The following is a 27,803-nucleotide window of genomic DNA, read 5'->3' as shown; positions in this document are numbered from 1 at the left end:
TTTCTACCAGTGGGAGCCCGGATGGAGGGTGGAAAGTGGAAAGGAAGGAGGAGCCAGGATGCTTCTTTGTCTCTTCCTCCCCCTTCCATTTTGGGGGTGTTTGGGGGCTGCATCTCCTCTGATAGCATCTCCTGCCATGGTCCGGCCCTCCCTGCAAGTCCCGGCTTCTGGGTTCTGGTAACACCACTGTCCTCCCTGAGTCCCTGGTGGAATAGGTAGCTTCCTGCTCTTGCTAAGCCCCAGGTCACTCCCCCATCTCCTATCAGGCTTCCAGGCTTCCCCAGCTTCTGCATAAGCAATTCCCTGTACTGAACTTCCTCCATGTGAAATGCCTAGCACGGTTGTTTCCTGACAAGAGCAGACTGATGGGTTCTGTGTCCCCAGCCTTGACGGGAGCTCTGATTGGCTGAGTGCATTTTCTGTTGTCACTTTCCAAAGAAGGTGGGGTTTTTGTCCACCTTTCCAGGCCTTGCCCTTGGTTCCCCCTCACCCTCCAAAACTTTAGCGATCCAGAAGCATGAGGAACAACTAATGTGAGGGCCAACCCCAGAAAAATCTATGACCAAATCTTTAAAGTTCTTGAAAATTCAGTCTAGTTCATTTCTATTTCATTTTCTCAAGCCCCGGCTTCTAATTGGGTCCATTTATATAACAAGTGTAATCAGTGAGCCAAAATTAAATATCTATCCCCAACTTCTGCCCTTCTAATCAATAACAAATCAAGAGTGAAAAGAGCTGGTTCAAGTGGAAGAATTGGCTCTGGGAGGCCTGCTCTGTCCATCCGTTCCATCCAGCTCTGCATGGAGGTGTTACTCACCCCCCTCCCCCAATCCAGCAAGGATGTGAACAAGTCACTTCCAGCGACATCCAGTCTGCAATGGAATTAGTCTTGGAGGAAACTGAGGGTGAATGCTGAATTAAGAGAAATGAAGCCTGATTTCAGATGACTGGGAAGAAACGGCATTAGAGGTTTCCTGAATATGCTGGGTGACTGGACGTTGCTGGTAGGTTTGAACGTCCAGGAACAGGGAGGGCCACCCTGTCCCTACCAGGAACCGCCTCCTGACTGCAAGGTCTCAGGCTCTGGAGACAGATCTACCTGGGTTCAAATTCTGCCTGGGCTACTGACCAGCTGTAGGGGCGTCGGTGAGTGTTTGACCAGATCCAAGCCTCAGTTTCCTCATTTGTAAAATGGCTTTCATTATCATAGTCCCAGAAAGAGCTCCAGGACAGAGAAGATATTGAACAAAAGGCCTGTTATCCTCTCTTTGATTCAAGTCCCAGGCCGGGCCTCTCCTGTGCCTGTAAGTACAATTGCTCTGTGTTGACTTGCCTGGTTGTGCTAACCTAGACCTTCCTGGGCTTTGGGGAGTGTGCGGGGCTGGGACAAAATGAGAGAACCCCTGTGGGTCTGTCTTGGCTGCTGTACGCTGGCCAGTTGTCGCACAGTTCGCATTTGCTCCTCTGTTCTGCAGCTGCTCATGGTGAGTGAGGCTTCTAATTCTGAGCCTCTCCCCTCCCTCCCCTCCTTCCTCTCCCTCCTTTCCCCTGCTCCCCTCCTTTCCCATCCTTTTTTCCTCCCCTCTTCTCTTTCTCTTTCTCCCCTCCTCCCCTCTCACGTCCCCTCACGCCTGGGGGCATCAGCACTTCCTCACCTCAGAAGTGTCTGTGGCAGCCTGGCTGCTCCTCCAGCCCCCAGCCCAGGCCTTCCTCCTGCCCCAGTGACTGGGGGCTGGTAGGTTCACGAAGGGGTTAACATGGGGCCGTTGCAGGGTGGCAGTGGGCACCTGGGGAGAGGGCCTGCTGGCCTTGGCAATCGTTACTTTGCTACCTCACACACAACAGGCCTGAGCCAAATGCACGATCTTCCCTGCAGCCGTGCTGAGGACGGCCCTTCCCCCACTTCCCCAAACCTCCATCTTTGTGGCCTCACCTCCTCTGTGAGCTTCATGCCACCATTGCCTAGCGCAAGGGCTCCTAAATTGAAGCGCCTCTCCCCTTCTCCCCTTCTTCCCCCCCCCCGCCACTCCCTGGCCCTGACACGCATCCCTCACTGCTTCTCCCCGAACTCTTTATCACAATAGCCCCTGAGCAGGTGAACCCAGTCCTTCTCCCCACCTCCATCTGTCCTGCCAACAATAGCTGGAGAATTTTCGCTGGCCCATGTCTCAGGCCACAGCACTCAGAAGCCTGCACTGGCTCCCATGATCCTCTCGCTGAGGCCCTGCAAGGCATTCCCATCCCACTCTAGTCCGAGCTAGCAACCTTCCTGGCCCTCACCTCCTCCCTTCCATTGTGAGTGGGCGCTACCCTCTCACCTTTCCCCAACCCTCTGTGTCATTTTCTGTCTAGTGCCTTTGCTCACGGCAGTTACTTCTCTACTATGCCCTCCACCTTCACCCCCCCCCCACTGTCTTCCAGCCCCAGTGGCCCCCCTGCCATGAAGCTGCTCTGGAGAGCACGACACTTCTCTTTCAGGGCTCAGCACGCGCAGGCCAGNNNGCACGTGGGTGAATACACACTTAAAATGGATCGTGCTTTAGCTGAAAGAAGCAGGGCTTGTCATTGTGCCCACCAAGCGCCTGCAGGTGACTCACCTGGGGACCTTCTAACCATGCAGATTCCTTGGCCCTGCCTTGAAGCGGGAGGGGACGGAAATCTGTGTTTTTAATCCATCCTCCTGTGATCTTCGAATTCGAGGACTATGTAAAGGATGTCGGTGTTCCAGCTTTTGGAAAGCAGGAATTGTAATGAAGGGGCTGTTACCGTGTCATGCACGCGTGTATAGACAAGTAGAGTTAGGGAGGAGAGCGAGTACTGGCTGCTGTTTTAGGACCTCTGTTAACATCTGACTCCATCTCACTCCTTGTGACGCAGGTGCCACAGTCCTCTCTCCTCACTCCGCAGAAGAAGAAATGGAGGTGCACAGTCGCACAGCTGGGGGGGGGGGAGCAGAGCAGGGTTTGAACTATGGGCTCAGGCCAAAGCCCACGTTCGAGCGACTCCACAGTGCTTCCCATTTGTGAACTGGGATCTTTCATGGGACAGGCTTTCTTTAACTCGCAAGATCAGGCCCCTGGTTCACAGCTCAGCTGCCGTCTCTCAGGGCACCCCTGGAGGCCGGCATTCTGAGGTTCTGAGCGTCTTTCCCAGCAGCCCCACCCGCCTCAGTGTAAGATGGGTTTTCAAAGGCCGCCCCTTCCACTCTGTTCCCAAACAGCCTTGTGCATGCTGGGAGAAGCAGTCCTGTCATGGCTGAGTCTTGAAATCAGCCAAAGGAGCAAAAATAGGAAGTAGGCGACTTGCCCCATCTCCTCCACAGGGCACGCCGGACCAGAAGACAGGCCCCAGCGCAGAACACCTGCCCGGCTTTGACAAGAGAACCTCAAACCCGACTGCTTCGGAGTGCAGGTGCCTCTTTGTTGGAAAAGAAGGATCGGTAGAACGAATGCTGCCACTATGGGTCTTTAGCACCACATGTCAACCAATCCATTCAGTTACCCCTCATTTGTAGAAAACAAGCACTGAGAAAATCAGTTTTAAATGGGAAATGGGAGTTTTAAATTATATTGTTTGTTATCTATAATTGAAAAAGTGCTCTGCACATGTAAGGAACAAGTCAGTGTTTCCAAAACACTGTGCAGGAGTGAAATGCTGTGGGTAAGGGGGACCCAGGGTTTAAGGTCTGGCTTCTTTGCTGCAGGACTTTTCAGAGCTTTAAAACAGGAATTCTCGCTGTGAATGTCTAAGAAGGAGATAGAGTTCTTAGCATTCCCAAAGTTCATTTGACCATGAACATTTTCACGGGGGGGGGGGGGGTGGGAGGGTAACATCCCCTAGAATATACTTTGCAAAACCTAGGATCAAAAGTTACTAATAATTAGAACCCTGCCATGGACAGAAATGCTTTACAGCTAGTTCCCAATGGGCTTTCAGATGGATCTTGTTCTCGAAGGACAAACGAGAGGGTGATTTGAGGCAGTGGTGGGCTAGGGCAAGACTAGGAGGGGGCATCAAAAGGGGAACCCAAGGCTCCTGGAGAAGCTCCCGGGGAGCTGGGGACAAAGAGCTTGCTTCACCAGTCCCTGCACTGGGTCCCTGTTCTGCCCCAGGAGACGGGCCTGCAGCTCCTCAGGAGGCTCCCCCCCAACCAGCATCCACGGGGAGACCCATCCCCACACCCCAGCCAACATGAGACTCCATCCAAGCACTTCTGGGCTCTCTTGCTGCAGGAACGTGGCATGGCTGTTGGGGAGAACAGCTTGCCAGGAGGCCCATGGCAAGGCTGCCCGGTCATAGGGGCTTAGGCCAAGGCTGGCCCTTGTCCACATGACCAGATTACAACTTTAGTCTCCATCCTCGATTCCATTTAGGAAGCTCAGGATCAATGAATGATCTGTTCATTCAAGTCACACCGGAGTGGGCCAACACCACATGCTACCTCTCCGGGGATAAACCTGCTTTTCAAAGGTACTGCTTGCCTAACGGTGGGGTTCTAGGCCCTGCTACAGAGGGGGGAAGGAAATGGCTTTGACCTGTAGGGCATTCCCAGGACCCCATGAATGATCCACCATACATCTGTCCCTGTTGACCACTCTGCCCTTCCAGGTGCACTATTCCATTTGTGTATCCAGCAGGAAAATACAATTCTGCTCAGAGTAGCAAACCTAATGTTCTGGAAGCACCAGGAGGCCTCGGAGGTACTGACCCATCACTACTTAGCATCCGCTCATCTGGACCCCTGGGCTGTAGAGGGAGTAACTCTACATAATGGCCAGAGCCAGCAGGGACCTTGCTCCTGGCATGGGTCAGGCCCAGCTTCAAGCACTCCATAGGCACTGACTTGCTAACCCCTCACAGCGACCCAGTGGAGGAGATGATGCTATTTTTGTCTTTCCGTGTTATAGAAGAGAAAAACAAGGATGTAAAGGCCAAGTGATGCGCCCTTGGCTACCCAGCTAAGAAGCGGAGCAGCGAGACCAGAACTCAGGCTTCCTGGCAGAGCTTGGGAGTCCTCTGTAGTGGTGTCGCTCTCCCCAGGGCTGAAAGGCAGAGGGCGGTCCTGGACCGAGAGCAGCTGCTCCCACAGACCTGCAGAGACCTTTACAAGTGGCTCTTCCCGTGCTGCTGAAGGCAAAGCACAAACTGGAAGCCATATGCATCTTAAAATAGCTCTTGGAGAAATGAATGTGTTAGCCGAAGGAATGAATCTCAAAGGGCAATGTTTAAGAATGAGCAGGGAATGCTGTCTTAGCTAGAAAATGTTTCCAGGTAAAGCAATCCCCCCCCCCAAAATGAATTAACAGAAAACAAACAAAACCGGACCAAAAAATAAACAACAACCACCGCAACGAAAGCCTCCCAGAGAACGACCATGCAGGCAATCACCACTGTTGCCTGTGGATAAAACTGAGAGTCCTAGAGATAAAGGGAGAGAGATATAAAGGGTTTCAAAGTATGGGAATGATTTTTGTTTTTTCATTTAATGCTAGGTTTCAAAGAAGGAAGAATATGTCTGTCAACTGAACACACTTTTTCTATTTAAAATCCATCCAGATGTCTTAATGGGCTTGTCAGGAGTGGGAGGGTCCCCTCGGCTGCTTCCCAAAGCCCGGAGAGAACCCTTGGTGGGGAGTGTGGAGCACGGCTCAGCAGCCTCCTTGTGGCCATTACTTCTTCTTGAACACCTGATAGCACACCTGGTCACCACAGGTCAGCTTCTGCAAGGTCAGAAAGTGGGTGAGTGACTCGCAGGCCAGGCCTTCCTCTGCCCCCCCAGGCCTTGGTGTCTGTGAGTCGGCGTGAGCATGGGGAAGCTGGAATACAGAGGACACTCAGTCATTCTGGGCCAAGTGCATCTCATGGACCCAATCAGCTGGCATGCCCTGCAGGTAGCAGTAATTTGATTGTGACACTTGAATTGAGCTTGAACAACTATAAAAATGAAAAATGCAAAGAAATTACCCTCTTGGGCGGGATTTTTCCTACTCCCGTGATTAAAGCAACATCTCCTAATTTATAAAAGGCCATGAAGCCATGAAGAAGGAAAGGATCTAATGGGGAGAAGCATTTGGAAGGCAAGGGCCTGGGAATCTGCAGGCTGGTGGGCTGTCACTCCGTGCTGCGGGCTTTCTGGACTCAGGTGATTAGAATGTTGGTTGGTGGCATCCCAGGCAATGACAGGGCAACAGGGCGTGGGCAGCAGAAGGGCTCCCCCCAGGCCTGCCAATGCAGAAAAGATACTGCTTTTCATCCAGACAGAGGGAGCCCCCAGGCCTTATCCACGCCTCATGACTCCTTTAGGGAGGAGAGAGAAATATGAGAGTGGGGACGGCCACGAAATCATTGCAGTTGACAATGAATCCATTGTCTTAGCCACAGGGACCACTGGGGATTGTACTACAATTAAAAAAATCCATCATCCAAACCAGAGCAGGTAGGGAAAACCGTCAATGGAAAACACGCTAGATGCTTCCCATTTATCACCAGTTGACACTGCTTCCAAAATAAAGATCTCAGGTGAGGAAGCCTGGCTCTGGAGGGCACCGCGGTGACCTGCATACTGACACTGGGGCCAAGTAGCTGCCTGACTCCGCAGGTGAAGGAATGACTGAATGAGTGAAAAGCCATTTAACAAACGAGTGACTGAATGCATGAAGGAGTGAAAGATTCCTCACTATTTGAATGCTGGACACATAAATTGCCTTGAAGATTGAAGACTGAAAAATTCAGCTACCTAGACACATAACATTTATTTCAGGAGATCAGCCATTGTTCCTACTGTACCAAGTTAACTTAAAATATTTCAGGTTTAGGTGGACATACCTGATGATGAGAGGCAATGCTTGTGGTCCACAAGGTGGTTCCCAAGCCCCCCTGTCCCTATCCGTCCCACTCCCGCCCCTCTTCTTCCCGGCTCACATCATGGTGAGGAGGCCTGGAGCCACCTTCCTCCAGGGCATCTTTGTTCTGTGCCTCACATTTCTCTTCAGCTGGTCTTTAACGGATTCCCTGCATTACGCCTTGGATCTCGGCTTCCTAACTCAGCATTTTGAACTCTCATTTTAATTGCAGCCGTTCACAGAGACAGCCATATAGATTTCTTCTTGGAGTCCCCTGAGCCAGACAGGAATGGCTTTCTGACTATATGACCACACGCATTTGGCTGGCGCTCAGGGGACGAGTGCAGGGCCATTTTTCTTGTCAAGGCACCTGGCGAGGTGAACCTGCAGTCTGTATAAGCACCGCGGAAGAGGACTGGGCAGACCCCGGGACTTACCAGGTGCAGCTTGTCCCCCTCAACCCACTGCCTCCAGCCACGGTTCTCCTTCTCCCCCTTCTGCACGCACACAAGGACATCACCTTCCCAGGTGATCAGCGTCTGCAATGACAGGTTCCCAGGCAAATCAGATGTATGGTCTTGATTGGGATGGAACAAACCTAAGCCCACAGGTGTGGTGCCTGCGGCCATTGTCAGGCTCCTGCTTGCCCACAGGGCAGAGCCCTCAGCCTCTGCTGAGCTGAGATCGGCCAGACTCACTTTCTACATATACCCTCCATTCCCGCCAAACCGGCTTATTGTGGCTGGTTCTGTTCTCTTTTAAAGAATCCTAGAGGCACCTGCATGGCTCAGTCGGTTAGGCGTCGGTTTGGCTCAGGTCATGATCTTGGGGGTCATGATCTCAAGCCCTGGTTCAGGCTCCATGCTGATCGGGGAGTCTGCTTGAGGTTCTCTCTCTTCCTCTCCCTCTGCCCCTGTACTCGCTCACGCCCTCTCTCTCTCTCAAATAAGTAAATAAATCTTAAAAAAAAAAAAAAAAAGAATTCTTCTCTCCCATTTTACCATATGGTGAAGACAGGATTCCAAATCAGTGGGGGAAAAGATGGTGCATTTGACTATAAATGATGTAAAATTTCTGGAAGGGCAAAATAGTATAATGTCAACAGATGAAGAACAAACTGGGAAACATAATTGCAACACATATCAAAGACCTGACTTCCTTATATGTAAAGGGCTCCTGTAAATCAATAAGAGAAAGATCATTAACCCAATAGGAAATTTTAAAAAGGACACAGCCAACAGCTTCTGAGGGAAAAAAAAAAACTCTAAAACCCAGCAGATGGCTTTTAAACATAAGAAAAGATATTCAACCTTGCTCATAATAGGAGAAATGCAAATTAAGGCTGTTTTTCAGATACAATTCATCACACGGTCAAAGATCAAAGAGTCTGATAACACACTGAGAGGAAGTGTGGAGAAGCAGGCACCTCCATAAATGGCTAGTGGGTATATAAATTGGTATGAATCCTTTTGCAGGGCAATTTTATATTACCTCTTGAAATATAACATTGTGTATACCCTTTGACCTAGAAATTCTGCGTCTGGGAATTTTCCCTCCAGGAATCACACGGTGAGGATGGCCTGTCGTAGGGCAATAGTGCAGGCAGAGAAGCTACCTGACTAGCAGGGGCCCACAACAGGTGGTTCCAGGGCTATCCTCATCATCCAGAAGCAGGAGGGTGGCCCTTCTCCTGGTCCTGGGCTTCCTCTGGACAGCAGTGCGGACCGGCTCGTAACACGGGGGCGGCAGCAGCGCTGCAGAGCTCGTGCAGGACAGCCGGGCTGAGCTGACCGGCAAGTTGAAGAAGCCATAAACCTACTGAACCCCAAGAGGCTCAAATTCCTGTGCACATACTTACAGCTCATACCCCCCCCCCAACTCCTCTGGCTTCTCTTTCTCCTTTTATTTCTCCTAGCCCCCGCCTCGGGACTGTTTGTACTATCCCTAGATGGTTCTCCAGGGCCGCCCGCCTCTGAGCCCAGGTGAGGACCGCACATGCACCTCCTGAAGGATGACATCACTCCCATCCAGACAGTGGTTTTGTGTCGCTCCTGTCCTTTCTCAGGGATGACCCCGATGCCAGCTGGTTTTCTCCCAAGCATATGCAAATTGTATTATGTCTCTGTGAACAATATTATGCTAAGGACCAGACGTTTGCTTTTCTATCTTGCCAACGTAGTTGGCGACAAACTGACCTGTGTTTCCTTATTCACTGTCCTTGCACATTCGGGTCTATTTTTTGGGACAAATTTGTTTTCTACAGATTGTTAAGTCTACCTATTTCTAAAATAATATTTGACCTTGACCAATTTATCCATCCTCATTTTACTCCTCAACACATCACGGTGTTGTTTGTTACGGCAAACGACTAGAAGCCTCATAAATTCCGTCAACAGGAGGCTACTTAAATATGTGTGGTTCATGGGGTGCCTGGGTGGCTCAATCAGGGCACCTGGGTGGCTCAGTCATTAAGCGTCTGCCTTTGGCTCAGGTCATGATCCCAGGGTCCTGGGATTGAGCCCCACATTGGGCTCCCTGCTCCACGGGAAGCCTGCTTCTCCTTCTCCCACTCCCCCTGCTTGTGTTCCCTCTCTAGCTGTGTCTCTGTCAAATAAATAACAATCTTAAAAAAAAAAAAACAAAAAACGTGTGGTTCATCCATGCTATGCAGCCCTTGAAAGAAGGAGGCAGTTCTATACCTATGGAGGAGAGCAGTCTCCATAGTGTATAGTGAAGTTAAAAAAGCAAGGAGCATGGCCATATGCATAAAACAAGGGGGGAATGTGTATGCACGCATATGTTTGCACATATTCTCTGCAAGGAAGTAAAAGAGCCCTTAATGGTGATCGTCGCTGAGGAAGGAACTGAGAGGTTGGGGGGCCAGAATGGGAAGGAAATTTCACTTTTTACTATTTAAATTTTCTTAAACCATCTGCATGTAATATTCCCTAAATTAATTTAACAATAAAATTCTACATGTTTTCTAAAGAAAATAGGTCTCCTGCTTCTTTGAGGCCATCTGAAGCCTCACATCTTTGAAGGTCTTTAAGAAGCTTAATTTACAGATTGCTCTCCTTGTTCTTCTGCGAGGGAAGAACAAGGAGAGCTAGAATATTCCAGAATTCCCTCCCAAATAGATGAGAAAGGAATACTCATTTGTCGTTGCCCATCATTGGTTTTGGGACTCAATTCCCTCCCAAAAGGATGAGAAAGGATCACGTCTTCTTATTGGGCAAGGACTGTGTCTTCTAACCCCCTACCCCCGCCCACATTGCCTTACACCTCATGGACACCTAATACATGTTGACTGAACTAGTGTCTATCTCTCCCAATAGACAAGAAGCTCCATGAAAGAAGAGGCCATGTCGGCTGTTCATTTCTGCAATCCCAGACTCAGCAGAGAAGGTGCTTGGTGAGCAATGTTGAATGACTCTGTGATTGAGTTATTTTGTTGAAACGGAATCGTGAGGTAAATTCATGTGGGACCACATCTTCTTAATCCAGTCATCTGTTGAAAGGCATCTCGGCTCCTTCCACGATTTAGCTATTGTGGACAATGCTGCTATGAACATTGGGGTGCTTAAGGCCCTTCTCTTCACTACGTCTGTATCTTTGGGGTAAATACCCAGTAGTGCAATTGACTGGATTAAGAAGATGTGGTCCATATATACAATGGAATATTACTGAGCCATCAAAAAGAACTATTTCTCAACATTTGCTGTAACATGAACGGGATTGGAGGAGATAATGCTAAGTGAAATAAGTTAAGCAGAGAAGGACAATTATCATATGGTTTCACTCATTTATGGAACATAAGAAGGAGGAAGATCTGTAGGAGAAGAAAGGGAAGAAGAAAGGGGGGGTAAAGAGAAGGGAATGAACCATGAGAGACTATGGACTCTGGGAAACAAACTGAGGGCTTCAGAGGGGAGGGGGGTGGGGGAATGGGATACGCTGGTGATGGGTAGTAAGGAGGGCACGTATTGCATGGTGCACTGGGTGTTATACGCAAGTAATGAATGATGGAACTTTACATCAAAAACTAGGGATGTACTGTATGGTGACTAACATAATAAAAAATCATTAAAAAAAATATATATATATATAAAATAAATAAATAAATCCACGTGAGAGAATAAATGATCGTATGTATTCTTTGTTGATGATGATTCCTGACGACTCAGCCAGCCCGCCTTCTTGCCTTGATTTCTGTGGTCCCCTGGAGTGCACACATGACCATCATTATGGACACTGGATGCTAACTTTCCATCTACCTGTCTGCTTTCTCATGAGACGGTGAGATCTTTCAGAGCAGAAAGGGCTCTAATTCATTACTTTACCCATAGCTCCTGACCCAGGCATCTCATGTAGTGGGGGTGTGGCAAATTTGTAGAAGGAACAAAAAAGAAAAACGTTGGTGCACGAGGGCCTGTCCTAATATTTTCTTTTAATAAATCTTAGTAAGCAGCAAGATTAAAAGTTATTCTGACCCTAAGTAATTGGCTACCAATGAATTACGGTAATATCTACAATATTACAGCCTTACTCCTACATAAAGCAGACAGTAAGAAGAGAAATGAACTGAAATTCCACCATTCAATTTCCTTTCAGTTGGCGTCCCTCATCCCTGCATCAGAGGACGTTTTGAAAGAGGCTCAATTGCCTTCAAAGATCTTGAGGCTGAGGAGATGGAGACAAGTGAGGAAAACCATTGCTTCTGAGCCAGAGGATAAAGAAGACACACTTGCACTGAATTAAAGAAGGAAGCTGGGCCCACGCTGCAGTTTCCCTCTCTCAGTGTCCACAGTGAAAATCATTAAAAACAGCCCTGGATGGGAAATTAGATAAGGTACTAAAGGAGCACTAAATTTGCAGAAGTGGATAACTATACTGGGATTATATGAGAGACTATTCTAATTCATAGGAAACGCTGCATTACTTAGAGGTAACACATCAGATTGCTCAGAAAAAAATATGTATATAATAGCGAGAGAGCACGTACAAAAGATTAAGCAAATGGGGCAAAATATTGACCGTAGGTAGCTCTCAGCAAAGAGTATATGGATGTTCTTTGCTATTTTCATGCAACTTTTCTGTAAATTCGAATCAGTCCCCTAAGAGTTTTTTTTTTTTTTAAAGGAAAATAACAGCTCTTTAAACGAAGCGCATTGAAGGGCACCATGAACGTGTTTAAATTCTCCCAGCACAGCTGCCCTTGTGCCAGAGCCATTTCGGCAGCGCCCACCATCCCCTCCGGCAATCCCAAGCGGGGGCCTCCCGAAGAAGCTGCTGCCCCGGGCTCCCATGGACACCACAGTGGCACCACTTGTTCTAACTGCCATCATCTGTGTCTGCTTTCCCCTGCCTCAATTGTCCACCCCAATTACTTATTGTTTCTAATTGATACAACTTACATACAATAAAATTTACCTTTTTAAAGTACAATTCAGTCATTTTTAGTATATTCACAAAGTTGTAAAATCCTCACCACTGTCTAAATCCAGAACATTTTCATGGGTCCCCAAAGAAACCCTGCATCAGCCAGTGGTCACTCCCCATTCCCTCTGCCCCAGGCAACCACTTTCTGTCTCTAGGGATTTGCCTGACTTTTCAAAAAAGATTTTATTTTTTTATTTGAGAGAGAGAGACAGAGATAGTGACAGAGATAGTGAGAGAGAGAACGAGCGGGGAGGAGAAGGAGAAGCAGGCTCTCCACTGAACAAAGAGCCTGATGCAGGGCTCGATCTCAGGACCCTTGGATCATGACCTGAGCCGACGGCAGACACATAAATGACTGAGCCACCCAGGCGCCCCTAGGGATTTGCCTATTCTGGGCATTTCATATAAGTCCTACGATATGTGGCCTCTGTGGCTGACTGCTCTCGCTTAGCAGGATACGTCCTGAGTTCATGCGGGCGGCGGTATATATCAGTGTGCGCTCCTTTCTACGCCTGCATGCTATTCCATTACATGAGGATCCGTTATTTCTTTTTAATTTTATTCTGTGTAGCTTGTGTATTTTTGAAAAGGGCTTTAAATCCTCTTAGAAACAATTCAGCATAGAAAGTGAAGAATATGTATGACCCGCAGGAAGGAAGAAGGGGGTCTCTGGGTCTCTTAAAGAGTTGACCCCACAGTTCAAGTGGTGTCACTGCTCCTGCTCTGGGATGGCATGGATCCGGGCACATTCGGGCCCTATTGTGCCTCTGCTACAGCCCCACCCCACACACATCTCTCCCCCACGCTGCCGAATGGGGAGGTTCTCAGAGGGGTTCGTGAGGGCGACAGAGGAGTTGAGAAGTAGAGCCCTGGAGAATAAGAGCATGAATACTACAGAAACACGTGCACACACACACACACAGATGCATGTGCACACATTCAGATATAGACACACACACACATACACATACACATGCACACACGTGTGGGCACAGACACACATGTGCACGTGTGTGCAGGTGCACACGGACACACAGGTTTGTGCGCCCTCAGGCATGCTGCCACATGCGGGCCTCAGAAATTAATCAGAGAGAGAGACTCACTTGCTCCCTGTGGTCCCTTTCCAGCTGAAGGGTTCCAGTCAGATTACAGAAAGCAGGTAGTCCCGAGGCATCTGCTCTGTGTTGTGGTTCTCATGGGAACAGCCTTTTGCTGGAGACTGGGCAAATTCTGTCCTGGGGACTTCTCAGACCCCACCAGTTGCCTGTGCGTGTGTGTGTGTGTGTGTGTGTGTGTGTGTGTGTGTGTGTGTAAGCCCCAACTTCTTGTTGTGGGCAAAGCAGAGATAAGAAGTGGGAAGCGGGATTCTCTCCCTGCAGGACTAAGGCTGGGAAGAGGATGGGGCTCCAGGGTGCGGGGGACAGAAGGCGAAGGAGCACAACAGTCGGTGTTGAGAGGCAGAACCCTCTAACGGTCAGGGCTGAAAGGATGTAACTTATTTTAGGAAGAGTGAGTTCTCTACTATCAAAGGTGATGAAAGAAGAAGTCAGAGAGAACAGGCCTGCTTTTCCACAGCCCACATCCAGAATGAAAAGGCGAAGGAAAATGAATCATTGTGAACAGATTAGGCTAGAACAGCAGAGTGATGCAAAAATTCAGAGACAAATTTCCCATCCGTTCCGGTGTCTGAGGAACTGGCCTTCCAGCCACACAGTTCAGAGAAGCCTTGTCGATCCATCAACCCCTCAGGGAGGGGATTCTACAACGGGCTGTTCCAGAGCCCGGAGGCTTTGGCTCTTATGCCAAGACCGCTCTGATGGAAGCATTTCCAAAGTGCTTTTCATTTCCCACTTTTCTTTAGCAAGGAGCACTAAATATAATTCAACCTTGACTTGATGGCTGAGATTATCAATGCTGCAGGACAACTTGATGGATAAATAAAATGCGTCCTGCTCTCTTGGCTTTAGAGTCATCGCCAAAGAACGATGACAGCTTTTTCCCCCCACCCCAGGAGAGCAGCCAGAGCTCATGTCCCTTGCTTTGGGGGAGAGTTGAGACCTCTGACTTTGGAAGAGCTCCTGGAAGCACCAGAGAAGAGTGGGACTCTGGAGAGAGTGGGGTTCATGGTGAAAGGGAAAAGGCAGGATGGAGGATTGAGCTTCCTTGTGGCACTCTGAGGGGCTGGCCCACTGCTGGGGTGAGGGCACAGACACCTGGGGATAGGATACTCAGCACTGCCCTCCCTCACTTTGAGAGCCAGGGCAGAGGTCCTGGTGGCTGCACGGGCATGAAGGGAGTGGGTGCTATAAATATGCAGGCTGCCAACCCTTGTATAAGCTCGTGGGCCTGGACAGTGAGTGGTCAGTGGCAACCATGCTAAATGACAAACTGGAAGTCCTTCCAAATTTCCTGGACTGTGTAATCCATGAGGTTCTTGCATGGTGCTAAGATTGGAATTGGGGGGGGGTTGCCTGGGTGGCCCAGTCAGTTAAGTGTCTTCTTTTGGTTCAGGTCCTGATCCCAGGGTCCTGGGATCCAGCCCGAGTCAGGCTCCTGCTCAGCAGGGAGCCTGTTTCTCCCTCTTCCTCCACCCCTCCCCCATTCATGCAGGTGCGCGTGCGCGCACTCTCTCTCTCTCACGCATTCTCAAATAAATAAATAAGTAAATAAATAAATAAATAAATAAAATCTTTAAAAAAAAATTGGAATGGGGGAATCCTTAAATATGATTGAGATTGCATTTCTCCCCATTCCTGTTCGCAGGGACTGTCCAGGGGTAATTGGATTTGGATAACCAAAGACAGGTGCACTGAGTGTGAGCGTGAGCACTGCAGCGATTGGACACTGGGCTGTGATACCACATGGTAATGCAAAAGGCGAGGGAGACCAGCTGTTACCCTGCCTCCCCCTGCCCCCTGCCCCCAACCCCACTTCTCCCTGCTGCTGTCATTCTCTGCCTTATTTACGAACAGCTCCTCTGGGCAAGGGCCTGCTTCTTCTGCAGAGTCAAGTTCTCAGGCCTTGAGATAACTACCCACTCGTGCACTCAGAGCTGTCTGCTCACTTTCAGGGTCCTACCTATATCCGAGCAGTTCAAGTGGCTGGAAGCCGGGCCTTCTGATGTATGGAGGATTTCCTCGATTATGTCCTGTGAATTAAGGTGATGCTGGGACAGAAGCCATCAATGTGCCAGAGATTTCTCTAAGTGACTAGCACTGGGAAAACCTTGACTTCTTTAGTCCACTGACTTTTTTTGATTAGCATTGCATTTTTCTTTTAAAAAGTTAAATCAGTTGGGATCATCCAAAATTGACGTATTTCATATTAAAACGTGTGAATTCTCAACATCTCTTGAAAAGAAAAAAGTAACCTAGCAACACAAGGCCCCCATGCTCCATGGCAATGCTTGGCTGGTGCTGAGTACAGCTGACCCTGAGATGAAGAGCTGTGCTACCCAGCTCGCGAAATCACTCTCACTCCCTACGGTATTGCCCTTGCCCTCCAGGCCCACGTCAGCATAGTGCTGGCCTCCTACCCCAGGTCCTGGAGAGGTGGGCAATCTTCCATCTCTCCTTTGCTTATAAGCTTAGTGTAGAAGCCAGCTTGCTTCTTCCTGCTGAGCCTCCAATACTTTCTTAATGCCAGCATCGAGTCACTCTGGTCTCCTCTGCTGATCCCTCCCTGGTTGTTTCTGTCATATTTCATTGCAAAGCCAGATGGCCGGCTTCTGCACACAGAATATATGAGTAGAAACTGCCAGGCCAGGTCCTCACCTTAACATTCCGGTTGTCCAGGCCCTTCGTGCACTCCTCAAACTCCACTCCAACAGTGAAATCCAGATCATAGTTGCGGAATGTGCTGTTGGTTTTCGTCTTGAAGTTATCGCCGTCTTGATCAATGATCTTCGTCTGAGTCAGACGTACTGCGATCTTGCGGGTGGCAAAATCAATATCTGTTGGCAAAGAAAGTCGTGGAGGTTATGATGTGCTCAGCCAGACTCATTCATTTCTTTAACAAGGCCAAACATTAAGGACTAGAGACACAGACCACGGGCAGCCCACATTTCTTTGCTCAAATGGGGAACAAGAGCTGTCTTACACATGGCCAGTTTGGGCATCTCAGTCAATCGATTGTCTGGAAACCTAGGGTCTTTTGGCGCCTCCTCAGGAGCTCTGATGGAAGGGGGAGGTAACAGGCAGGGCTCACCCCTGAGCTGCAACTCCCAGTAGGCACGTGCATTCATACACATACGCACACACGTGCACATGCAGGTACACGCACACACATGCACATGCAGGTACATGCACACACACACACCCCTCCCCCATAGAAGTTCCATTCTATTTAACATAATTGGATTTCCTCCTAGGAGTTTGCTGAATGAAAGATTTCACGGTTTAAAAGGAAGAAGACCACTTAAAAATAACCAGTCTAGATCATGGGTAAAAATGGGCCTTTTGTTAATGTCCATGGCAGGTTAGGATACATATGCACCTCCATTTTTAAAGCAGATTGGGGGTGTACTTAGCTAGGCTGTTCTGCCTCAGTCATGGGCCCCCAGGATAACTTTAAGCATATTCCAGACATTTAATAAATACTTGTGCAGATTATTGTGAAAAGTTTAAAACAAACCAAAGTAGAAAGGAGAGTACAAGGAACTCCACACATCCATTAGCCAGATTCAACCATTATCAAGATTTTGCCACATTTATTCCATTTACATCTTTTCTTTGTTGATTTTTTCCATCAAATTCTATAGCAGTTGTTTTTATCCCCAGCTTTACTAAGATACAATTAACAAATAACATTGCGTCACTTTCAGTGGTAGATATGATGATTTGATACACATATATGTTGCAAAATGTTGACCAACAATAAGGCAGTTCTTTTTAAAGTTCAGTATGTATTAGAGTTTCCAAGAGAATTCCTACAAAGAGATCCCTGGACCCAGGTCCCATAGATTCTGCCTCTGTAGTTCTCAGGGAAGCCATGAGTTTGCATTTCTAATAAACTCCATGGTGATGTTCATATTATCGGTCAATGATCACATTTTGAGCAGTATTGCTGTGACAGATTGACAATTGATACATCAGCAGTATTTGATTTCACATATATTTTTGATTGAGACAAGTGGCAATGGATGTTTGAAAATTAAGTTTCACCAGAGAGCCTTCCAGTTATCTTTAACTATATCTTTATTTTCAAATAGGAAGGAAATTATGAGGAAGTATTTTAATGGAAAACGTATTCATTTCTCAGAGACTATTATATAAGCAAAAGGGTGTGCCCTTCAGTGGGGTGTTTCATTTACCAAGCTTTCAATTTTACAGTACGAAGCTAGGTATGGAGCCAAACTTCTTGCTAACCTCTGGTTGTGTATAAAATGTCACCCAAGCCAAAATGTCACTGCCCTGTGGAATAGATTTAGAAACAGAGGATCATTCTGGAACTTGCTATAAACATCATTAAGCTCTTGGTATCTAGCCAAAATCATATTGGATCCCCTTTATGTCTGTGAATTCTCCAGATATTTTGGATGCCAATCTAAATCTAACTTTTTTTTTCCCAGAAATTCCAGCTGGAAGTTTTTAAAAATACTGACATTGGTTTTTATCATAACCGAAGGATAATAATGACCTCAAGAGTAAGAACAATTTGGATTCATTGAGTATTCTTGCTCTGAGAATCCCAGACCCATCTCTATGGTCAGTCAGTAATTAAACTTCACACTGTGTGCTTTCTGGTGGGGGATAAATACTATTGTGCCCACGAGGAAGACCAGCAGTCACCAACAGTTTAGGAAGCTCCTGACAATATGGAGAATTAACACCTCTGCTGGCCTACCCCCACCCTTTCTGCTGCCCTTCCATGGTAGCCAAGCATCACGTCCCTCATCCTCTCTTCTCATTCCTTTCTGACTCATCTCCTTCTGGATTTCTTTAGTTACTATCTCTCTTCTCCTCCTAAAGGACCAAGAAGAGACTGAAGCTGGCTGGTTGGACCTCAATGTGGGCCAGCAGTTTGACCACAGCTGGGAACCCACAAGAGTATCACATCTGCATGGGGAAGGGCCCTGGCTGGGCTTTTGGACGTGAAATTGTATAGTCAGCATTTATCATAAAGGGAATAATTTCAAGTAACATCAGGCAGTGCAGAAGGTAAAAGGATTACATACTTGTATCCTAAGTTGAAAAGAAAAACAGGTTCAAGTTGGCATGAGCTAGTGCATGAATGCTAGGGCCTTGCTCAAATATCATTCATGACTCTTGGTTGAGAACCTGTTGTGTCTAAGAATTCACCAATGGGACCCAAAGCTGGCTGCCCAACAGGATCAGGTGGGAAGATGGAAAAACTACAGAGTTCTGGGTCTTACCCTAGACCCGGAATCTCTGGGTGGTTTTTGATCTTGAATTTCCTCATAACAGGCTGTTTGGAGAGACTTCTATGGTTTAAGAAATTTGAAAGCCATGACTTAAGCACCTACTCCTCCAGCCATAGGTGATGACACAGAGACCCAGAGAGGTTAAGTGACTTGTCTAAGCATGCACAGCTGGAAAAGCAATCACAGGGTTTGATAATTGGATGGATATGTGTGGAGGGGTCAGGTTGGGAGGAGAAAACAGTAGTTTTGAGCTTGGGAATCAAGATGAAATCCAGAAAAGTAGGAGAGAGAATTAATCTTATGGGGAACATAAGAACTGAATTTGAGGTCAAATGATCTGGGGGCTACTCTGTGTGGACCCTTGGTAATATTTGGGGTGGTAATTAAGACACGCCTTGGAACCAACCAGGAATGGTGCCCCAGGGTGGAACCACCCTTGGGAAACCTCACCCAACAAACCCATGAGATAAGTATTATATTATCTCCATTTTACCAATGAGGAAACTGGCTCAGAGAAGCTGTGGCACTTTCTCTGGGTTGTAATAGCGAGGAAGCGATCGAGGTGGAATTTGAACCCAGAATGGCCTGTCTCCGGGGCCAGCACGTGCTCCACAAGCCCTGGGCCAGCCCGTCTTGTCAGAAGGTCAGACCCCACCCCCCCGAGTCTGTGCACTTTCTGTGGTTGCCCAAACACCAGTAACTTCTGAGCGACTCTTCTTTACAGCTCCCCTGGAGCCACAGGGACTTCTGGATCCAGCCGGAGGACACATCCCTGTTTGGGGCAGTTTACGTTTCCCGGAGCTCGAATGTACCGTTTTCACCACACCGCAGTTGTTTTCTGGGCTCAGGGCTCTCTGTGAAGTTTGAGCTCGGTCAATCACACTCTAAGCCTGGCCTTTTTCTGATAGCTCCTTTAGCTTCTGCTCCGTGGCTCAGGGAACTGTACCCGGGGACATCCAAGCCACACAGCCTGCAATGAGGCCACCGGACGTGGAATCAGATGAAAGCTCTCTCTGCTGCCCTTTGTGCTGTGAACATTCTAGGCCAGCATTCACAGAGCCCGGGGTCCCCACTGCATCTGCCATGGCGCTCAGCTTCACAGGTCCCAAAACTGTGGTTCATGATCAATTATGTTTAGGAAACAAGGAGGTAAAACCAAGAGAAGCAGGTTTCTACACTGAAGAACTTCACAGAGCCTTCAATCTAGGAAAGATGCTTGGCAACCCCAACCGCGGGGATGCAGGGTATGGACTCTCCCAGTCTTGTGCGGCCATAGACCCGCCCTGTGGTGGGACATGCCACCCAGCTGGTCCGGTGTTCCATAGAACATGATACAGAAAGGGCTGACAAAACTCTCCAGCTTTCTCTCAGCCACCTGGGCCCTGCAATTGTGGAACTATCTCCTGTTTCATTTTCTCCCTTCGAGGCAACTGCTGACCTGTTTGGAAGGGAAAAGACTAAATAGGACCAACTGGTCAAGTATTTCTGTCTTAGAAATTAATCCTGCCTTAAAATTGCTAAAAGCCACTGAAGAGTCTTCCAGATCTAGTCAGTATAAACACATGCTTGTGGCAGGCAGAGGGCTAACATGGCACACTCCAACTCCTGTTTCTCTCTTTCTGCCCCAGAAACACAGTCTAGCGAGTCAGGTGACACCTGTGTGTCCAGCTTCAGTCCCACGGCTGAACCCTAGAGTCCAGCAGAGCACAGTGGCCATAACTGGAGCTATTATGAACCGCACCAGGTTGCTTTGAGGCTTAAATTCTGCCCAGTGGCTTGTGGTAACGGCCCCATCAATGGTGGCGGCTGCCATCATCGTAATCATCACTATGAAGCCCCTTGCGCTCACAGGCTGCAGTGCTCCACGTCCTTTGCATTTTCCCAGATATGCCCTGTGGGTTCGCCCCCTAAATCCCTGCTGCTCTCCTCCCAGCTCTCCAAGTCTCACAAGACCCAGCCCCAACCTTGCCTTCTCCAGATGATTCTGCTCTTTCCTCACCTGCTCTTCAGACCACACAGCTTTACCCCCAGGAGACACACAGATAGTGTCCTTTGACTTTTCCATGGGGGTGATTCTTTCCTCCAAAGTCTTACCTCTAGGACCTTGCTCTGTGTCTCCAGGGTTGGGCACAGGTAGGTGCTCAAGAAACACTTCTGGATTGGTTGATGGGCACCATAGTTTAGGACAGTGGTTCTCAGAGTGAGGTCCCTGGACCAGCAGCATCACAGTACCTGGGAACCTCTTAGAAATGTAAATTCTGGGGCTCACCCTAGACCTGCGGGTTGGGCCCTGCTTGTTTTTACAAGCCTTGCAAGTGATTCTCTGCATGCTAAAGTTTAGAACTGCTGGTATAAGAGTGAGGGTCAGATCCAGGTATAAATCCTGCCCCAGATTTCCCAGCTATGTGACCTCAGGGAAGTCACTTTCCTTTTCTGAACCTAAGCTTACTCACAGTAAAATCAGGAAAGAATGCTCATCTCAGAGTGTTATTTAGGTAAGGATTCAGTTACGATGATGTAAAATGCTTTACAAAGTACCAATAAGCTTGTGGGCATTCTGTGCACATTGGCCTCCACCCCCTTGGCCTTTTCTGTTTAGGTGAAACAGTGGCCAGATCGGCATTCAGGCCAGAGTGAAATATTTGGTTCATACTGATGCATCTCCAAGGGCTCTGGACTCCATGGGAACAGTCAGAATGGTGGCTGATGGACTCCCTCACCAGCGTCGCCCTGCCCTGCCACGTGGGCATTTTATCCAGCCTGACCAAACATTTCTCTGCATGGACCAGCTTCTTCGCTGCAAAGTTTGGCCAGTCGGTAGAAGTAACTTTAGCCCCCACTCCTGAGGTCCATGCTGTTTTAAACCATGGTGCCGAAACTGTAGTTAGGAGATGAGAAAGAAAACCGCAGGCCAGGTGTTAACCAGGTGAAACGAGGGGGAAGGCTCCAGGTAAAGCAACGAAGGGAGAACTGAGGATTACAGAAAAATTTAGAACAGCAGTGTTCCTCAGAGAGGATGTGGAAATCAAGGCGCAGAGAATTTAAGTGGTGGGTTCAGAGTTACCCAGCTGGGACAGAGCTCCTGACAGCTTGTCCACAAATAGTTTATCACTCACAACTAAGGCTCCTAATGAAAATTATTGCTTGTCCCTGGTTGCCTAGAAAGGTAGATCACAGCTAAAAATACCTATTGCTGAGAGAACTGGTTTGTCCTGGCACAACACCCCCGGCCAATCTCTGTGACCAGCGCCGGGAGAATCTTATTAGGGGCTCTATGCACATGGAATCAAGCATTGCTGCTTCTCTGGATTGAAAAATGGTTCGGCGTCTTGGCCACCCCTTTAGCATTTGCACAGGCTAGTTAATCACGTCACCTCTGCTCCACCCCAGGGAAGGGAGCCAAGTGTTCTGTCGGCGAATTCGTGATATTTCTAATCAAAAGGAAAGGTTTAACTGCGGCTGTAGAACACACACACATACACACACACACAAACACACACACACACACACAGATTACAAAAACACTTCCTCTTTGTACTTTGCAGAGAAAATTATTTTCCTGATATGGTATTTTAACACCAGGGTTATCAAATATGTTTTATCTGCTTTTCTGGATTAAAGGTATCTTCGAGCCTGATTTATAGCCAGGTGAAATGAATTTCTATCTCAGAGGAAAAGGTCCAAAGGCAAGCTACTTCTGAATAATATATGTGGCTTGCAGCTACCGCAGAAGAAAACAACAACACCGAAGTGAGTTTATTAAAGCATACTTTCCATAACTGCATTTTGAACAATGTAAGTCATAAAGTTGAAATATGAGTATACTGCTCACCATTAAAATGCTTTGTAATATGCTTGTGAGAAAAGCTAAAGTTGCGGGCTAAAAGGGCAGGCAGTCTTTGTAAATTAAAGAGAGAGATGCACACATATTCATCATGTGAAATCTGAGACCCATTTCAAGCTCGGCTTTGATGGGCTTCAAACCTGGACTCCTTAATTCTCAGATGATAGCACTCTTAGGCAACCATGAGAAGCAGAGTGCAAGAGCAATCTTCTCCGCATCTTTTCCTCCAGATAACACACTTAGAGAGAAATTGGACTGGCCCCCCGCCTGCCTCCTCCTGTCTCTCACGGGCATCTCCAAATATGTTTAAGACCTTTCCTAGACAGTGGGGGCAGGCTGGAGACCCTGGGGAGCCTCCCCTGCTCTCTCTGCATGATTTTGCCTCCCCACTCATACTCTAGTGCTGATCATTGGGATGGGGGCAGGGGGAGGTGAGGCTAATACAAGCTGGGAGGAAGGGGCTGAACTTATCTTCACTGGGGGCTTTTCTACCCACCGCACCCCAAGGCCTTTCCCTGTTTAAAAGTCCAACCAGGGATGCCTGGGTGGCTCAGTTGGTTAAGCATCTGCCTTCGGCTCAGGTCATAATCCCAGGGTCCTGGGATCGAGCCCCCCATCAGGCTCCCCGCTCAGTGGGGAGCCTGCTTCTCCCTCTGCCTGCAGCTGTCCCTGCTTGTGCTTGCTCTCTCTCTCTGACAAATAAATAAAATCTTTAAAAAAAATAAATAAAAGTCCAACCAGATACCATGTGGTTCAAGTAAACACTTTGGCAATGTATATAACTTCTTTGACCTGTAAGCACTAGCAGAAATCCAAATTTTGTCAAACTAACTCCTTGGATCATCAGACATTTTTTCTTTCTCTCTCTCTCCCTCTCCCTCATTTGCTAATTAATTTCCACCCCGGGACTCTGAGTGACTCTTGCAATGTTTCTGAGGGTCCTGACTGTCTACCATCCCGACAGACCTTGCTCAGAATGAAGCTCCTTCTCCCCTACCCCCATGCTTAGTACCTGCACCTGGAACAGTGCTGTGGAAAGAGCCTGGGTGGGAGAAGCAGGCAGACTGGGATCCTGTCTGTGCGATATTATTTCCCAGCCACAGGTGACCCCAGGGAGGTCCTTTCACTTCTCTGGGCTTCAGATTCCTCATCCTGTGAAATGGAAAGCATTCCTTCCATCTTAATCCCTGACTACACCCTGAGCACTAGATCTTGTATCAACACGCCAATTTTAATACTCTACCTGGATGTGTAATGGGCATCTGAAGTCAAAATAGGCAAAACAGAAGTCTTCTTGCATTCCGCCCCGCCCAGCACCCCTCTCCAAACTCACTCCTCCTCATGGCTTCTCTATTTCAGCCTACGGGATCACTGTCTTCCCAGTTGTTCAACCCTAAGCCTGGGGCCATCTTCATTTCCTCCATATGCTCTGGTTTCATATTCCTCTGCAAGCCCTGTTGGCCTTATCTCCAAAATATATGTTGAACCCGTCCTCTCTTCTCCAGGCCCGGGAGCACTACTAGCCCAAGCACCTCTTGCCTGAACAACACAGCAGCCTCCTAGGATGGGCTTCCCTGCTTCTAGTCTTGCTTTCTAATGATTCATTCTCTGCACTGAGCTGTAGTGATCCTTAAAGAATATAAATAAGCTAGATTGTCTTCCATCATAAGGGCTCACCTGCCCCTTGTTTGCCACTTCCCAACACACCAGGCTTTGTGTTTCTTGAACACACCCACAACTTTTGCATTTGCTGTCTCCTGTACCTGTGACACCACTTCTCGACAGTCAAGCCTTGGCTCGCTTGTCACCTCAGACAGCCTTCCCTGACCACCCATTGCTCTTCACTCCAGAGGTCCTTTTCATTTTCTTACCTACCTACTGTACACTACCTTAAACTATTTACTTTCTCTCACTGCCGCTAGCATGTACACTCCAAGAGGGCAAGGAACTTGTCGTGTCGTTGACCACCATGTTGCCAGTGCCTAGAACATTTCTTGGCATGTCATAGGTGCTCAATGCATCTGTTGAAACTGAATAAGTTAAATGAAATAATGTATATGAAGTTCTGGCAAGATGCTTACCATGGCTTGATAATGCTTCTCATGGCACATGCCACCTCTGGAGCTGGACTGTGGCTCCTAAGCAGTCAGGACAGGATTTGGACCATTGTGGGTATTCAGGAAACCTTTCCAGGCAGAGACCCCACAGGTGGGAGCTGGCTGACTACATCCTCTAAGCCTACCTCCTTTCTGGTAGAATTTTCCAGAGACCCACTAGGACTTTTTGCAGTGGCCTCTTCTCTTTTAAATCTGTGCATGTTCATTTAAATGAGAAGATGTTTTTCATAGAAGATGCCCCCCTCCTTTTCCAAATTAAGAGAAGAATTGGATTTTCCCTAATATTTACAGTTTGTGGACTAAAGAACATCTTAATGTTTACATTGAACATTAACTGACCAGTTTTAGGACACACACCTTCCATTATATGTCCACATCTTCACTGATTAAAGTTACATGACAGTGTTTCATTTTCTAGGCTCCTTCCCTGCCCTGTCCCCGCCCAGGCACCAAATCTAGTCTATTTTCCACTCCAGACTTAACCCTGTCCTCCTTCTTGGCACTGCTTTTACCATCTTCCCAGGGCCATCACAACAGCCCCTTCACTTCTATGATGGTCCCTGCAGATCTATTCACCCCTTGCTCTTAGAGCAAGCATTGCTGGCTTCTCTCTCCTCTGCAGACACTTCCTCTCCTTATAGGATGAAGTCCACAGTGGTGGCACACCACCTTCAAGACCTGACCTGTCACCTTTCTGACTTTCTTTCATCCCCTCCTTGCACTTCACTGTCTGGCAATACAACTTGGTCTGTTCCCTCTGTCCAACACCACATTCTTTTTTTAAAAAAATATTTTATCTATTTATTTGAGAGAGAGAGAGAGTGAGCTCTAGAGGGGGGTGGATCAGAGGGAGAAGTAGACTCAATCTTGGGACTCCAGGATCACGACCTGAGCCGAAAGCAGTCGCTTAACCAACTGAGCCACCCAGGCACCCCCAACACTACGTTCATACTGGCTTGGCCTTTGCATATGCCTGCAGTCATGCCTGACTCCATTTCTGTGTGGAGCAATTCCTTCCATCCTTCAAAACCCCACCAGGCACTTAGGAAGCCTTCAATGACCTGTGTACAGTAACACCCTCCAACACCCCACACATACATCTTGTTCCTGCTCTATTGCTATGGACCTAAGGGATGGAATCACCCACTGTCCCATGGGTGACAGACTACATTTACTTAAACGGCTGCAACAGTACTTCTCATCCTACACGCTGTTCATACCATGTGACTTTGCCACTCCTCTCATTGAAAGATGGGGTCTCTGTACCTTTCTCTTGAATGTGGGTGGGCTCATGACTCCTTCAACCCAATAAAATACAATGGAAGTGATACTGTATGATTTCTGAGCCTGAGTCATACAAGGCCCTTCAGCTTCTGCCTCCTCTCCAAGCATGCTGTGAGGAAACCCAGACCAGAAAGTTCCTATCTGGCAGATGAAGAAACTGGTTCCGGAAGGTTAAAAAATTGGTCAAGGTTAGAGAACAAGCCTTAACTGGGCTGGCCCTTCTGGTTTGGTTTCCTCACCTACATGATCTTGTTCAGAATTATACTTCTGAGCTAAGCTCCAGACCATCTGCCCATGTATAGAAGCAGTCTTCCATTTTATGGTCCACTCAGGGCACTAAACTCAGCGCAGCAGGGCTGGGGTTCTGGTAGGAGGATTTGTCCCTCTCCCCACTCCCCCGAGGATTTGAGGTAAAACTCTGATAGCCAGGAGGAAAAATAAAGCAATTCTGTGTTGGAAACATGCCTGGAGTACATGAAGAAAGTTCCAATCTCTATAAGCTGTGCAATACGTCCCAGCTCTCCTTGTTCACTGAACACGGTGGAAATGTTCATCAAGCTAGAAGTTACTTGCACAGAAAATTCCACAATTCCCATTCTTGATGAGACTTCCCATCATCATATCCAAATTATTGGGCCTCTGACCCCAAGGGCAGCCCCAGCAGTGGGGAGATTCCAACCAGGAGCTCCTTACGTGGAGAGCTCTAAAGCTGGAAAAGGGATGAGGAGGATGTTGCAGGACAAAATAAGCCCAGGCAGCCAAAGCTCCCTGCCCAGTGCCTGGCCCATGGCAGCTGGCCCACACATCAGCTCCTCCTTCAGCTTTCATGTGACTTCTGTCAGCCCCATGAGAGATCCCACAAGAGCATCAACTCAGGACACACGCTGATCAAGAACTTGGCCTGGAGTCCAGTTCAAAAGTCAGGTAAAGCAGTGAGTTGTTTGATCTGTGTGACAAAAGCCACTCCTAGCCTTCTGTGGGTCTGATATTCTCTAGCTGAGAAATTTTTTAACCACTCCTTGTCTGCTTCCCCTCCACAAGCCTGACATAAGTGCAATGCAGGGGCCATTCGTGGATAATATCAGGTCCAACTGGTGATCTAAGAGACGGTGATCAAAGGCAAGAGAGCCACTGCACCATCCTGTCAAGTTTGGTTTTACTCCGTGTGTGCATGCCTGTGTGTGTGTGTGTGTGTGTGTGTGTGTGTGTGTGTGTACCCTCTATTCACATGTCTTTTCTCCATGCCAGGAATTATGCTAAGGACATTTCAGACATAATCTCACTTACTATTATTCCCAACTTACTGATGAGGAATCTGAGCTTCACAGAGAATTTGTATGACTTTCCTATTATTACATAGCTAGCAAAAAAGGAACGAGGCTTGCACACAGATCTGTTGAACTCCATGGTGGCACTGTCTGGAGGGCTGGACCACAGTTCTCCCAAAGTTCCCCTCCTTCCCTCACCCCTGGTCTCCTCCTTACCTAGGGCCTTCATGTAGCCTTCAAAGTTGTCATTACTCTCCATCTCCCAGGTTCCATTCTGGTCCCTTGTCATGGTGATAGCCTCTAGTTCAGTGTGGGTGAGTGTTGAATGTCAAGGAGCAGGCTGCAGGGAGAACATGTTAAAATGAGCTACTTTTATAGTGTAGTGGACCAGGTTTATGGCTTTGAGATAACAGGTTCAAAGGTTATAAGCACAACCCAAAAAACCTTTCCTTTCCTTTGCAAAGTTCAGCAGGACTATGAGCAACCCACACTCAAGGTCCAACGTGGCCAGAATGGGTGTCCCAGTGACCTCTTCCACATGCAGGGCCCCAGAGCAGCTCCTTTTTGGCTGGCTGGGTTCCCACAGAGCTCTTGGCCCCACACTGAACACTCTATCCTGCCCTTGAG

At 48.0% G+C, this 27,803-nt stretch overlaps 1 protein-coding gene across 1 annotated transcript; it reads right to left on the bottom strand.

The window, feature by feature from the left end:
- Nucleotides 1-5,487: 5,487 nt before the first annotated feature.
- On the bottom strand, nt 5,488-27,465 carry RBP2 (retinol binding protein 2). Its single transcript, XM_008707933.2, has 4 exons — nt 27,393-27,465; nt 16,055-16,233; nt 7,280-7,381; nt 5,488-5,720 (listed from the first exon to the last, which is right to left on the bottom strand). Exons 1-4 carry the CDS (start codon nt 27,463-27,465, stop codon nt 5,670-5,672), a joined length of 405 nt encoding a protein of 134 aa, XP_008706155.2. The 3' UTR covers nt 5,488-5,669.
- Nucleotides 27,466-27,803: the final 338 nt, after the last annotated feature.

This window comes from Ursus maritimus, unplaced genomic scaffold (genome assembly GCF_017311325.1).
Source record: "Ursus maritimus isolate PB19 unplaced genomic scaffold, ASM1731132v1 scaffold_20, whole genome shotgun sequence".
Classification (NCBI taxonomy): Eukaryota; Metazoa; Chordata; class Mammalia; order Carnivora; family Ursidae; genus Ursus; species Ursus maritimus.
This window is presented reverse-complemented; position numbering and strand designations above follow the sequence as displayed.

What these genes read in the sequence shown, in the direction of transcription:
- RBP2 (XM_008707933.2), bottom strand. Translation starts at nt 27,465, where the DNA reads ATGACAAGGGACCAGAATGGAACCTGGGAGATGGAGAGTAATGACAAC. An exon ending in AGGCTACATGAAGGCCCTAG is followed by an intron (nt 16,234 to 27,392) that starts GTAAGGAGGAGA and finishes CTTTGCCAACAG; the next exon opens with ATATTGATTTTGCCACCCGC. An exon ending in TGGACAACCGGAATGTTAAG is followed by an intron (nt 7,382 to 16,054) that starts GTGAGGACCTGG and finishes CTGTCATTGCAG; the next exon opens with ACGCTGATCACCTGGGAAGG.